At 34.8% G+C, this 15146-nt stretch overlaps 1 protein-coding gene across 8 annotated transcripts in view; it reads left to right on the plus strand.

Moving 5' to 3' along the window:
- Positions 1–15146, plus strand: part of USP9X (ubiquitin specific peptidase 9 X-linked) — a 120245-nt gene that overhangs the window by 48067 nt on the left and 57032 nt on the right. For 6 of the 8 annotated variants that reach the window (XM_082446329.1, XM_082446323.1, XM_082446325.1 and 3 more), the window contains 5 exons: positions 711–815; positions 4937–5143; positions 6534–6670; positions 7842–7990; positions 13861–13948. In XM_082446329.1, the coding sequence (XP_082302455.1) occupies positions 711–815; positions 4937–5143; positions 6534–6670; positions 7842–7990; positions 13861–13948 (686 nt within the window). The remainder of the gene's footprint in view (positions 1–710; positions 816–4936; positions 5144–6533; positions 6671–7841; positions 7991–13860; positions 13949–15146) is intronic. The other 2 variants (XM_082446326.1, XM_082446328.1) reach the window with 1 other exon arrangement.

Here is a 15146-nt window from a genome sequence, read left to right on the forward strand (position 1 = left end):
GTCTACTGTATGTATGTGGTAAAGGTTGGCAATTTGTAGGTTTTAAATAAGAGGCAAACAGTAAAATAATAAGAAATGTCTATTGAAAGAGTATAAGACATCCATAATTGGTTTCTTCATATACTTAAAACAAAGAACAATGTCAGGAAAGTTAAATCACTAGATTATTTACAAAAACCTGTAATAATCCGAAGAATCAATAGCTTTTAGAAGGATAAGTAACCTTTGCTCTCAGAGATAGAAACTATGTGATTCCTTTGATTATCCTAATGACAAGTTTCTATTCATGGATCACTTGGGAAGTATTGATGAGTTCTAGATTACAAAGCTTTGTTTACTGAGTCTGTAGAAACCAAGAAAGCATTCAGTTTTGCCTTTGACTGCTTAAGGTTCCAGTTTTGAAACAACACCACTGGTGGGCCTTATTCTCCTATTTGCAATGTTAGAACTGGCATGTTAAATTCAATAAACTGTAATAAAAGTTCACATGAATTCCCAAAGTCTATATTAACCATGTATGTCAAGAAATTGAGTTGTCAGGTTTTAGATGGCAGTTCTAAAACATGTAAAATGTTAGGAATTTTCTTAGGTTACACAGTTAGTCAGAGATGGGAATACTTTATTAATTAATAGTTTTCCACAGACAGTGTATGCTACTTATTGCTGTTCAAATTTTAGTATGCTCTGATTTTCTTCGGTTTTTTCAATAGGCGGGGAAGCATGAAGCCATTGTGAAGAATGTACATGATCTACTGGCAAAGTTGGCATGGGATTTTTCTCCTGAGCAACTTGATCATCTTTTTGATTGCTTTAAGGTAATAGTTAACATAGTAGTACAGTTTCATTTTTAATAGAATTAATTCATTAAATCTATGAATGGTTCTTACCCAATAAGTACTTAAATGGAAATCATTAAACAGTTTCTAGTGTAAAGGAATTGACCATTGTTTTCTTTTTCAATGAGATCTTGATGTTCATTTTTATAATAATAGTCCTCATAAATAAGGAATTTTTTTTTTTAATTCAGTTGTCAATTTGAATTCCTTTCCCCTAGCAGTTTGTGTTTTTATTATAGGTTCAAGTGAACTGTAGGACTGCAGGGAAGGATTAATTGGTTGCAATGAAAAATAAAGAATCAACAGCAAGGACTACCAATACCTTAATAGTCTGGGGTGATATGCACAGGCAAATTGGAAATGTAATTCATGGACTTAATGGAAATGTAATTCAAAAGGTAGCCCAAGAGCTCCTACAGTCATATCTGCATTGGTGCCATCATGCACTTTTTAAAGCCATATTGTGTAGTGGTCTCTCTCCAGTTACTAGTGCTGGGTTTGTAAAAGCCAAGTGTTTGGTGAATTTGTGGATTAAGAACACAAGATGTTATGGCAGTGTTCACAGAGGGGCATTCTGTTAACAACTGGCATTAGATCACGAAGATATCTTGTTAAAAATAACAGTTATAACAGTTATACTGACTGCTGGTGGGAACATAAGTTCCTACAACCACTTAGGAGAATAGTTTGGTGTTTCTGGAAAAGTGTAAGATTTTCATGACTTAATCGGTTTGACTTCTGAATATATACTGTAGAGAAACTCATGCATATGTACACCAGTATACACAGTCAACATTTGTGGCAGAATTATTAATAATAGCTAAAAATTGCTATGTAAGATGGATAAATTGTGGAATGTTCATATAATGAAACATAACAATGAGAATGAGCAGATTTGAGCAGCTCAACCACAAGGGTGAGTCTAATAAACAGAAGGTTGAAGAAAGGAATGAAGGCACACAAGAATTCCATATACCTTGATTGCATTAACATAATAAACTTCAGAAATAGACCCAGCTAGCTTCTGGAGTGCTGCTTACCATATTATTTTTGACCTGGGTAATAGTTACATAGGTGTTTACATTATGTAGTATAATGTGTATGTTTGTACCTTTCTTGATGTGTATTTCACAATTGAAGAAAAAATAATACCAATTACTGGCTTCTACCCAAGACCAATTAACTCTGAGTTGCTAGGAATGGGGCCTGGGAGTCTGTATTTTAAGCAAGATTCTCAGATGAATCTTAAGTACATTAAAGTTGTAAATCACTGCCTTATGGAAAAATTAAGTTTGAAGTACAACAAAGGCAGCTAAAGAAATAACAGAATCAGTTACGGTGGGTACTCTAAAGTTAATTGCCATTCATTTTTAATTTTGAGATGACTTATGAAATGATGGTACATGACCAGTGATGACCGTGATGGGAGGAGAAAGAAGAGGTTGATTGTTATTACATTCTCTGGACCCTCCACCCCCTCTTCTAAGAGTGGTCTAAATACAATAATAGTCTAAATATAAAAATAATTCCATCATCTATGCTCCCCCCCCCTTTGGATTAATAGATGTTTATTGAGCGCTTACTATTTGGTAGCAAGCACTGTTTTTTGAGGTGTTGGTAAAACTAACGTTCTTATGGAGTGTGTCTTGAAACTTTCTACTAAAGATGATTCAAAAGAAGCATGAAGTCCAGGTCACTTTGCAGTTCTTTATAGAGTGCAACCAAATGATTTCAAAGCTTATTGATTAGACTTATGTACTTGCCTGGTCTAGCTGGTCTAGTTTTTCAGTGTTTGAGTTCTAATTAAGTCTTCGTTCTTCTAAGTGGTTATACCAGTTTACAGTCCCATCGAGATTTTCACATCCTTGCCAGCACTTGTTTTTGTCAGAATTTGGGATTTTTGACAGTCTGCTTGGTATGAAATGTTACTTCATTGTCGTATTGGTTTTTATATCCTTGATCACTAATGAAGTTGAACATCTTTTCATATGTTTCTATTCTCCTTTTGTGTGTGTGTGAAAAGCCTATTCAAGTCTTTTGCCTAATTTTTCCCTTTTGAGTTGTTTGTACTTTTCTTACTGATTCTTAGGAATTCTTGAGATATTCTGAACACTAGTCATCTTTATCAGTTCAAGCGTTGCAAATTGTGGGTTTTTTTTTTTTTTTTTTTTTTTTACTCATGGTGGCTTTGGATGAACAAATGTTCTTTATTTTTTTAAGGAAGGAATTTTTATTTATTTATTTATTTGGCTGCGTTGGGTCTTTGTTGCTGTGCGTGGGCTTTCTCTAGTGGCAAGCGGGGGCTACTCTTCATTGCGGTGCGCGGGCTTCTCATTGTGGTGGCTTCTCTTGTTGTGGAGCACGGGCTCTAGGCGTGCAGGCTTCAGTAGTTGTGGCATGTGGGCTCAGTAGTTGTGGCTCATGGGCTCTAGAGCGCAGGCTCAGGAGTTGTGGTGCACGGGCTTAGTTGCTCCACGGCATGTGGGATCTTCCCGGACGAGGGCTCGAACCCATGTCCCCTGCATTAGCAGGTGGATTCTTAACCACTGTGCCACCAGGGAAGCCCTGAACAAATGTTCTTAATGGATTCTCCTTTCCATATTTAATGATTTTAGTATATGTCTGTTAGAGATAAGTACATGAAGAAAAACTTCACAATATCGTTATCATACCTAAAAACTAATAATTCCTTAATACTGTCAAATAGTGATGAAACTTCAGTTGCCTCAGATTATACCTTATTTTTGGAGTTTGAGCTAGGCTCCATAGTTTGTAATCAGTTGCATATGTCTTTTAAGTCTCTTTGAATCTACAGTTCCCCCCTTTTTCTTTACTTTTTCCTTGTAAATTATTTGTTGAGGAAACTGGATTGATTATTGCTTTGCTGTATATCAAAAGTATGATACAGAGCCTTTGTTGTTGTTGTTTTGCTAGAATATATCATAGGTGGTTATGTGCTCTTCTTTAGGAGGCACATAATGCTTGCTGGTCTCTCTCTTTAAAATGTTCTTAATTGTAATATAGTCTAATATTTCAGTCTTTTCTTATATTCCTAGCAGCTTTATCTTATTCCTTTCATAATTTTAAGGGGTCTAGGAGGAATTAGAAGTGTGCGCTCCAGTTGACTTATGACATATCCTGTATTTATCACATTGTAAATGTCTGAGTAATAATTCCATTGAAAGGATCCTCTGTAGTTTACTTAATCATCCTTCTGCTATTTGCCATTAGGTTGATTTCAGTTTATTTTCCAATAAACACTGATTATCAACTTTATACATACACCTTTCCTCATCTTGTTTAGCAACATCCCTGACCTCTACCCACCAGATGCCACCAGCCTGCACACATACCCCATTGTATAAACTGGGCATTTAAAAAGTACCATTTTAGAGAGGGGTTTTTGTTTGTTTGTTTGTTTGTTTTGTTTTCCATTTTAGAGTTTTTAAATGGGTATTCTGTCTTCTAAATTGAAATAGCATTGTATCATTTCTGTGTAAGTCTTGGATAATAACAGACTTTGTTATAGACTTCTGTTTTTAAATGCGTGTAATGCACATTGCTCTATAAAAGGCTTTTTTCATTTATTATGAAAATCTTTGTATATCAAGTTGTCTTTAACATCTTTTAATATAATTTTAAAGGCGCAAATGACAGACTGAATCTAAGGCAGTAGTTTTCCACAGGCGGCTGTTCTGCTTCCCAGAGATGCTTGGCAATACCTGGAGATATTTTTCGTTGTCACAGCTAGGAGGAGGAGTTGCTACTGGCTTCTAGTGGGGTAGAGGCCAGGGGTGCTGTTAAACTTCCTACAATGCACGTGACAGCCCCCCACAAAACTGGAAAAAGAGTTTTCCGGTCCAGAATGTTTGTAGTACCAAGGTTGAGAAACTCTGATCTGCGGTATTTAACTGTAAATGGAGATTCTTTTGGTTTTCCTGGAGTTTAAATCTGTCCTATCTTATCGCTCAGATACCACTTGAATAATGCTGTGCTCAGCTGTGTTGTTTTTCTGATGAATATAGTTTATCCAGTGACAATTTTAAGCAGTGACCAATAAATATGTGTTGTTTCCATATCATTTTTAAAAAATTTTCTAGGCCAGTTGGACAAATGCAAGTAAAAAGCAGCGAGAAAAGCTACTTGAGCTGATACGTCGTCTTGCAGAAGATGATAAAGATGGTGTGATGGCACACAAAGTGTTGAACCTCCTGTGGAATCTGGCCCATAGTGATGATGTGCCTGTAGACATCATGGACCTGGCACTCAGTGCCCACATAAAAATACTAGATTATAGTTGCTCCCAGGTGAGGTTGTGCTGCCTTGCTCACTTTTTGTGACCCTTCTCCTTCACCATGAGAATGGCTTAGATATAGAATAGTTCCAGGTTTTTCTGACATTGTTATTTTTGAAGTGATCTTCAAGAATTGACATACTTTGTTCATGTTAAGTCCACCTTCCTCTTAGGTCTCTACGTCTAAGTTTCGTGCATCATCTAAAAGCAGTTTAGTCTTCTTAGTAGAAAGACGGTATAAACAAAACAAGTAATATACTGGTGGTAGTGTCAGATGTATGGTGCTGAAATACCAGTTTCAAATATCAATAGATCATATAAGATATTAAAGTTGATTATGGACTTTAGAGGTAAGAGAAGTTAGGTTTTCTTTGCTTCTTACGGAAGTTAAGAAAAATTAGTAGAACTTCCTAAACACTAAAACATTTAGTGCCTTCCCTATGAGCAGATCACACAACAACTTCCCTGCATTCTAACTTGTAGCATGTGTATCTTTTTAATTCATGGTAAAATGAATATTGCTGAATAACTAATTTCCTATACTAATGAACTGAAATTTATATAAGAACTAATAAGCTCACGTAAGTGTAGGTGTTTTGTTTTTTGTTTTTTGTTTTTTTACTACACTTGTACTAGTAGTTCATTAAGTATGTAGTATACCAAATAGTATTAAGAACCTTGAGTTTAAATTATTTCATTAAAGAGAGACACAAACACAAAATAAAAATAATCTGTACTTAAAATTGTTAGGTACACAAACCTACATTTCTGATTATTATTGACTCAGGGAAGGAGTAAAGTAAATAAAGTATGAGAAGTAAAATATATCTGAAGTAATTTTGATTTTATAACATTAATTTTTAATTGCTTATACCTGTTTCTGTCTCTTTCTCTCCTTGTGTGTGAATTTATTATTGGTGAATTTTTTTCACTCAGTTGCCATACTATTTTCTTGGTAAAATATAAATTTTCAATGTTCCTTACTATGCTAAAAACAAACCCATACAGAGTAACAATCGGAGTTGCATGTTATTGCTGGATTTTATTATGTGGTAGAATCTCTTAATTAATACATTGGGTAAAGCTAAATGTCTACCTCCTGGCAACTTTTAAAATCAAACTTTTCAGTGTGCTTAATACCTTTCTGTAGATATGTCTGAATCTGTGTCATGTTGAGTTTTTATAATAGTGTTTTACTTTTGGGAGTTTTGGTAGTATATGTGGAATAAAAATGTACTTAAAAGCAGCTTTTTATTATTATTAAATTCTTCACTGCAGTTACAGCATAATGTGTATGATGCTAATCTTATAAGAAAAGCTCTATTTTGTAATTCTCAAACTAATTTGAAGGTGGAATTCTCCTGAGTATTGACCTATATAAAACATTGAAATTGTTTTTTAAGGACCGTGACACACAGAAGATACAGTGGATAGATCGCTTTATAGAAGAACTTCGTACAAATGACAAATGGGTAATTCCTGCACTGAAACAAATTAGAGAAATTTGTAGTTTGTTTGGCGAAGCACCTCAAAATTTGAGGTAAGGCTTTTAACAGAAAATTTCAATATTTTTATTTATGTATTTTATTGAAAAGAAACGGCATTGTCAGTTGGTGAAAGCAAGTTTTAAAAAAGAAAATTACAGTGGGGTGACAGGACGCTTACACATGGATTAAATTTGAACAAAAGAGGATTCCTTTATCATATCCACCTCTTTTGTTGATGAGGAAGTCAGACACAGTTTAGTGATAAGTATCAGAATAAAGATGATAATATTGCTTTCATGTTATCTGTTCCAACTCTTACAACCAGAAAGTACAAGAACAAATTATTCCAGTAACTGAAGTTTGGCATGTAAGATATTTGAAGTCGGCTATTTAACAGAAATTTAGCTAAAATAAATCAGAAAAAAGTATTTTTAAACTATACCTGTCATCTTTCATCATTTGAACATACCTGAAATCTAATGTTTGAAATTAACTTTAAAAACTATTTAAAAAGCCAATAGGTTTATTTTACTGTGAAAACTTCTGTAGTATGACATTTCAAAGTTAATAAAACGTTAAAACATTGCAAAGTAAACCAATTACGGAAATATAATGTCTGTAAGAAATATATAATACGGATTAGGGTAGGTACAGGCAAAAAGGGAAACAAAGCAGGAAGGATAAAATGCAGTGAGGAATGAGATTAATAGATACAACACATGCCACTGAAATTATCTGGCATACTTGATGGAAATAAGAGATAATTCTGTACTTTGAATGCCTAATAAATAAAATTTTAACGAAAGCACTTTCTTTGATTAAATTCTCCACTACATTTACAACATAATCTTTGTGGTGCTAATGTTACAAGAAATGTTTCTATTTTATAATTCTGGAAATAATCATGTAAACTTGTAAGTGCTTTGGTACTACTGTAGAATGGCAGAAGAAATCAGTCATTGATTTTCCCATAGTGTGAAATTGGAGAATATTAATGCATAGTTTTTGTATGAAGTAAGAATAGTGGAATGAATGTCTTGTTTTTGAGGTATTGATTATTTTCTTTTAAATAGCTTAATATTGTCATTAAAGAAAATAAATGGCCCAAAGTTAATTCTGTTGTGAAGGAAACCATTTTAAGTGTTTAAATTAGTATCTCAGAATTTAGATTGTATAAGCTCTTTCGATTACAACAGAGTTTAATTGCCTAATTATATTGTTAAGTTCTTCTCGTTTCAGTCAAACTCAGCGAAGTCCCCATGTATTCTATCGCCATGACTTAATCAATCAACTTCAGCACAATCATGCCCTAGTTACTTTGGTAGCAGAAAACCTTGCAACTTATATGGAAAGCATGAGACTATATGCTAGAGGTATGTATTGTAAGCTAACATGAACTATGAAAAATAACAGCAGTTTCCCTTACCAGCATTTTTTTTTTTATCAGTCACCTTAGAAGTGACAACAAATGTATTTTTAAAGATGCGAGGTAGTTGATTTTATAAACTGTGTTCCTTTATGAACCTGTGATCCACTTTTACTCCCAAATCTTACACATTCTAAACTCCAGGCCAGCATTTCAAGGCTCTTTACTAAGTGCTTGCCTTACCCACTCTCCTTGTTAAATTGATTTCTTTTTCTTCCCTGCCTGGGAGCTCTGCCTGCCTATACTACAATTGGTTGTTACCTTCCTAGGTATGTACCTGACTCATTTTCATCCTTTGTTTCCTTACTACCACCACCCTTATCTTTTCAAGAAACCTTTTGTCTAAGTCTGTTCTTGCAAATACTATAGTTCTTTTGTAATCCTAAGTCCATGTTTCATAAGTTCTTCAGACTTTATGAATTAAAAGTTTATAAGAAAGAGATCCGAGGCTACTAGAATCCACATGTTTACATTGGTTTCAAAGTGTGAATTTGTTTTAACATGTTAAGGTAAAGATTTCTGTGGTGTTAACAGTCCGTTTTTAAGCGCCTGCCATATGTGGAGCTCTGTTTCAATGTGCTTTTGCCCTCTGACAGTTGTCTGAGTCTGTGTGCTAGGGTACAGATGGGTTCTTAGTACATATTCCTCTGTCTTATGCCAAACTCGTAGGCCCCAAAATAAACCCCAGAACTATCTTGTAGGTTTAAGTTTCTTCACATTGCCATAGAAAGAAAACTTTATATTACCACAGAGATAGGATTGAACATAATGGTTACTTGAACATACCACTCCTTTAACATGTTATAGTAGAGTCTGCAGAAGCCAATATATATATTAAAAATGAGGATATTTCTAATACTCATTATTTGAAGAGTTAGAGTAGATTCTTGGCATTGTTGAATAAAATTCCAACCAAGGTGCTTATAAATCACAAGGTTTTTGCTTAACACTTAAGGTACATACATACATTCCCATATAAAACTCAGATAAACATAACTGAAAAACTAAGCAGCTCTCAAGATACCTGAACTGATTTTGTTGACTCTGTTCTTCCATTTACCACTCTGGGCCAGCTGAGTCCTCCTAGTTAATAGATTGCATAGCCAGTTTAAGCATCAGGCAACTGATAGGCACCAGGCAATAATCTTTTATCATTTCAGTCCTAAGTTCATCTAAGTAGCATGATAGAATAATCAGGACAACATAGGCATGCAACCATATGATTTATGTTATATACCAAATGCAAACAAAATCTGAGAGAGGCAAAAGAGGTTTGCATGTAGTACTCCCAAGCATTCAAACATCTCGGCTCAGTTTAATGTAACTCACATTCTGTTATGATGTCACCTCTTCTTGATGGTACAAAGCCCTCACAGATGCCAATGCAGGCCTTCCCCCCAAATGAAGCCTTAATATAAACCACATGTGTTGCATTGCTAATCTTTACTTAATTTATTTGCATGTCGTATTTCATTTAATTTCATTGTCAGAGGTTGAGAATCCTGCTCTCGAGGCTATCAGGAGATGATACACGTACAGTTCAGCCTCACTAGGGTTTTCTTTTCCTTTGTAGTCAAATTCTACATGAGTCATTGCTTCATCTCAATTTCATGGACTGAATGTCTTCAGGCTTCAGTTTCCCCTTCTTATATTGTCTGTGTCTTCACAAAGTAAGCGATGTGAATCTGCATAGTAAGATTGCCTAGATTTTGAAACATGACCTAACATATTAGGTGTATGACCTTGAACAAGTTATTTATGCTAGAATAATGCCTGGTACATAGTAAGCCCTTGAATTCTTGTTGCTACTGATATGGTCCCCTGACTTTATTGACACCATACCTTCTGTTCGTCCTAACTAACTTTGATACCTTTTCTTCCTCTATTGTAGTAATCTTCTGATTAATACTGATCAGTCTCCAGATACTTAAATATGGAGAGAAAGTAATTTTTAAAGCTAGTAAAATTCTCCTGTTAAAACAAACTTTTCACACCATTTGGAAATCGATCAACCACCAGTTTCCAAATTTGCAATTCAAAAATAAATTATGTTTTAGCCTCTATATAATAAAATGTTGCATGGATCCCATTAGGTATGAGACATTATGCAGCAGGATAACATCAGGCTTCTAGTTTACTGATATTCTCAATTTCTGTTAAGTATTTCACCAGTATTATTTGTCCTGCCCATGTTTCATCTGTACTAGTATCTTAAGCTTTGGCAGGAGGGGTGACGACATTTCCTCAGTAGCATGGTCAGCTGATTCTGCCTCCTGTTTTAACATTATTTAGATAAAGTAATGAACTTACTAAAATTATCTTCAGTATTTACTCATGTGTTCTTATTGCCTTCAAGCATTGGTGCTTACCAAGTCATTTTTTAAAAGTTTTTTATATGCATACAACACAGTATAAAACCATCTCTCAGTTTTCAATTAAGGTTTACCTTATTGGTAGGATAGACTTTGTACTGACTTGAACACTTATAAAAGTTTTATTTACCATTTTTCCTGGTTTCTGGATAGAGTTGGAGGACTTGTCTTTATTGTAGATCACATTTTTGCATTCTGTCTTCTGAGGACTGCCACTTTCAGTTAACCTCCTCATATACAAGGAAACTCCAATAAAATTAACAACTGATTTATCAGAACATTGAAGGCCAGAAGGCAGTAGGACAACCTATTCAAAGTGCCAGGGGCAGGGGAGGGACCTGACAACTAAGAACCTTACATTCATCAAAACTGTCTTTCAGAAATGAAGGCAAAGTAAAGACATTCTCAAACGTTGCGATAATTTGTTGCTAGCCAACTTGCCTTTGGAGAAATACTAAAGGAAGTAATTAGGCTGAAAGCAACTGACAGCAGACAGTAATTCAAAGCCACGGGGGGCGGGGGGGAGCGGAATAGAAGACCTGAACACTATAAACCCATAAACTATACCTAAAAGATGTCTGTAGACTACTCCACCCGAAAACAGCAGAATGTACGTTCTTCTCACGTATACACAGAATATCCTCCAGGACAGACCATACTCTAGGCTATAAGCAAGCGTTATTAACTTTAAAAGCATTGAAATTATACAAGTAGGTTTTTTGTACGCAGTGGAATTAAATTATAAATTAAAGAGTAAATTTGGGAATTTCACAGGTGTATGGAAAGTATACATTCTTTACTAACCAGTGGGTCAAAGATGAAATGCCAAGTGAAATGAGAATATGCTGAGATGAATGAAAAAGAACATAAAATGTCAAAACTTATGGAGTGTTGCTAAATCAGTGCTTAGAGGAAATTTATACTGCAGAATTCCTGTATTAAAGAAGAAAGATAGCAAATCAGTCACATTTCACCTTCAAAAAGTAGAATAGAGAAAACTAACCTGAAAACAAAAAGGAATTAATAAAGATTAGAGCAGAAATAAGTGAAATAGAGAAGAGAAAATCAATGAAACTGAAAGTTGGTTCTTTGAAAAAGATCAGCAAAATTTACAAACCTTTAGTTAGGCTCAGTTGTGAAAGTCAAAAAGGAGAGACCATCACCACTAACCTTAACAAAAATTTAAAAAATAAGAGAATGCCAGATTACTGAAACTGACTCAAGAATCAATTGAAAATTTGAATAGATGTATAACAAGTAAAAAGATTGAATTAGTAATCAAAAAACTTCCCACAAAGAAAAGCCCAGAACCAGGTCATTAGTGAATTTCATTAGTGAATTAGTGAATTTACTGAATATTTAAAGAAGAATTAACACCAGTCCTTCACATATTCTTTCAAAAAGAGGAATACTTCCAGGCTCATAGTATGAAGCCATTATTATCCTGCTACCAAAATAATACAAAGACATCAAAAGAAAATGGCAGATCAGTATACCTTGTGATATAGTCAAAAGTTATCAAAAAAACAAGCAAACAGAATCCAGCAACATATAAAAAGGATTATGCACCAGGGCCAAATGGAATGTATCCCTGTAACACAATGTTGATTTGACACCCCAAGTCAATTGTAATATACCATATTAATAGAATAAAGGGCCAAAACTATGAGATCATCTCAGTAGATGCAGAAAAAGCATTTGACAAAATCCAACACCTTTCATTATAAAAACATTCAACAAACCAGGAATAGAAGGAAGTTTCCTCAACCTGATAAAGGGCATCTCAAAAAACCTACAGCTAACATCATACTTAATGGTGAAAGATTGGCTGCTTTTCTCTTAGGATTAGAAATGAGACAAGGATGTCCACTCTAGTCCCTTCTATTTAACATTCTACTGGAGATGCTAGCGAGATCAACTAGACATGAAAAAGAAAGAAAAAGCATCCAGATTGGAAAAGAAATTGTAAATTATGTCTAATAGATAACACCATCTCATATACAGAAAATTCTAAAGAATCTGTTAAAATCTATTAAAACTAATAAATGAGTTCCCCTAGATTGCAGGAATTAAGATCAATATACAGGAACTTCCCTGGTGGTCCAGTGGTTAAGACTCTGTGCTCCTGGACTTCCCTGGTGGCACAGTGCTTAAGAATCCACCTGCCAATGCAGGGGACACGGGTTTGAGCCCTGGTCTGGGAAGATCCCACATGCCACGGAGCAGCTAAGCCCGTGCGCCACAACTGCTGAAGCCTGTGTGCCTAGAGTCCATGATCTGCAACAAAGAGAAGCCACCGCAATGAGAAGCCCGTGCACCGCGATGAAGAGTAGCCCCCGCTCTCCGCAACTAGAGAAAGCCCACGTGCAGCAACGAAGACCCAATGCAGCCAAAAATAAATAAATTTAAAAAAAAAAAATGAAGACATTGATTACCATTACTATGTCTAAAGGGTCTCTCACAATCAGAATTCTTTGGCAGTAGCATACACATACCATAAGATCCAGGGTATGAAAATACCAATAATTAATGCTAATTAAATTATACAATTTCTAAAAAAAAAAAAAAATTACATAATTTCTTATTCCTGCATAACTTGCCTCAACTTTCTGGAAGAAATGTCACTGATTCCCAAGCAGTTGAAAGCACTTGTTCAGAACATTTACTTCAGCTTTCTTCTGCTCTAAGCCACAAATTAACTTGACCATTTCCAGATCATATATGGCTTTTTCCAATAAAATAAAAACAAACACTGTCCAATGTGTTTTTAGGACCGGAGGTGCTTTTAAAGGTTTTTTTTGCTCTGGTCTTTCATTACCAACACTGAGACTTTTTTCTTCCATTGTAGGGTATACTCTAATGAAAGTAAAACCAAAGGGTTTACTAGCTTTATTTTATTAAAATTTTTTTAAGGAATTTCCAAATTAAGCTAGGCCTAGTGACCAACATATACCCATCGTCGTGCCGTGATAGAGGGTAGGTTTTCTTAAGTTTATCTGAGAATGTTCAAGGCTTTCATAACATGCTGGCAGTGATTATGGTATGATAACTTCATTATGTAGAGTAGCATCTTGCGTTAACTATAACTTCCTACCTAGATAGAGGTTAGCAATATAGTTTTTTATAACATAGACCACTCAGGTCAGTCTTAGGCTGTAATCAGAAATTACTTCATTATGTATGAAAATTGGGCAAAGGGGTTGTATGAAGAATTATTTTTGACAGCACATTTAACAGACTATTTTCTTTTGGTTATGTGAAAGGAAAGGTTATTTTGGTTGGGAAAAAAGGAGATGGGTAGAAACTACCAGTAATTAGTAAATTTCATGTTGCCTTTTAGTGATAAAGGATTAACGACTTTTTAACTGACTTATCTTCCTTTGATTAAAGTCAGCAATGATATGGATAACCATGTGTATAATGCAAGATTTTTCTTAATTTGCAGACCATGAAGACTATGACCCACAAACTGTGAGGCTGGGAAGTAGATATAGTCATGTTCAAGAAGTTCAAGAGCGGCTTAACTTCCTTAGGTTTGTTTTAAACAATTAGTGTTGCTCTTTTTAAGACAGATAAAGAATACCAAGTTGATATGCTATATGACTAGGTCTTTGTTAGGTGGCTCTTGCCACATTTTATTTCCCCATGTGGAAATCATTACATGAAAGTCACAGGACATTTCCCTATGTGTTTATTATTAAATATTTTTAAATTATTGGCTGAGTTTTAACTTTTCTTCTTTGCAGTATTTGAAGAGAACACATTTAAACCTTTTGTATAGAATTCTGGTCTTCATATTTGTTTATATTTATTTTTAAAGAAGAGATTTCCATATTTTGACAGAAGCAGCTAGAGAACCATATTGACCTTAATGATATCATAGACACTAAGGAAATGGGGAGAAAAGGCTGTTGGACCAGCACCCCAAAAGAGTGATTTGAGTTCTTTGGTGCCTCGTTTATCCTAACAGTGGCTGACAAAGGCAGTCTGGGGTCATGGGTTAATAACATTATTCTGATAGGGATGAGGAAAAGAGGTTTATTCCCTTAAGCCAAAGTTAAATGTAGTCCAAGGCTTGATTTACTCATTGATGTTTAGCTTTTAATGATTATACACTTGTAGATATGAAATTGTTAAAATTTTTCATGATGAGAGGTTTCTTGTGAATTCAGAAACCACATCATATAGCAGAAGAGCTTATTCAGATCATAAGCATGCTGAGGGAAATGCCCAGATTATGAGTGCCTCAGAAAATCTATTGCATTTATTATTTTGATACACTGGGGAATTTTCTCCTGGGCTACATTAATTATAGGCTTACGTTTATTGAATTATGTGCTTACTTGGAAACACTGACATAAGTAGTTACATTAAGATTTTAACTTGAGGGAAAACTCTATAGACACCAGATTTTAAGAAATTTGGCATTTGTTTAAAGTGAAGTGGTTTTGTGTGTGTTTTGTTTTTCAACCATCTGGATGGAAGGACCTTCCTCCCCAGATTGAGAATCATTGCCGTAGTGAGCCATTGTTATTGATTGGTGTGTGTTGTATCTTTTAGATTGCCTAGAACAGAAGAGTGGTTATCAGCTCTTTTGCTAAATTAAAGTTTGGGATCAGAGGACTTGTTTTTAGTCCTTGCTCTATTAGTACCTATCTGTATGACCTACAGCAATTCTCTCAAGGGACGGGAACTGAACTTTACTCACTCTGTATTTGACCTGTGTTAAAT

This window comes from Balaenoptera physalus, assembly GCF_965194825.1.
Source record: "Balaenoptera physalus genome assembly, chromosome: X".
Classification (NCBI taxonomy): Eukaryota; Metazoa; Chordata; class Mammalia; order Artiodactyla; family Balaenopteridae; genus Balaenoptera; species Balaenoptera physalus.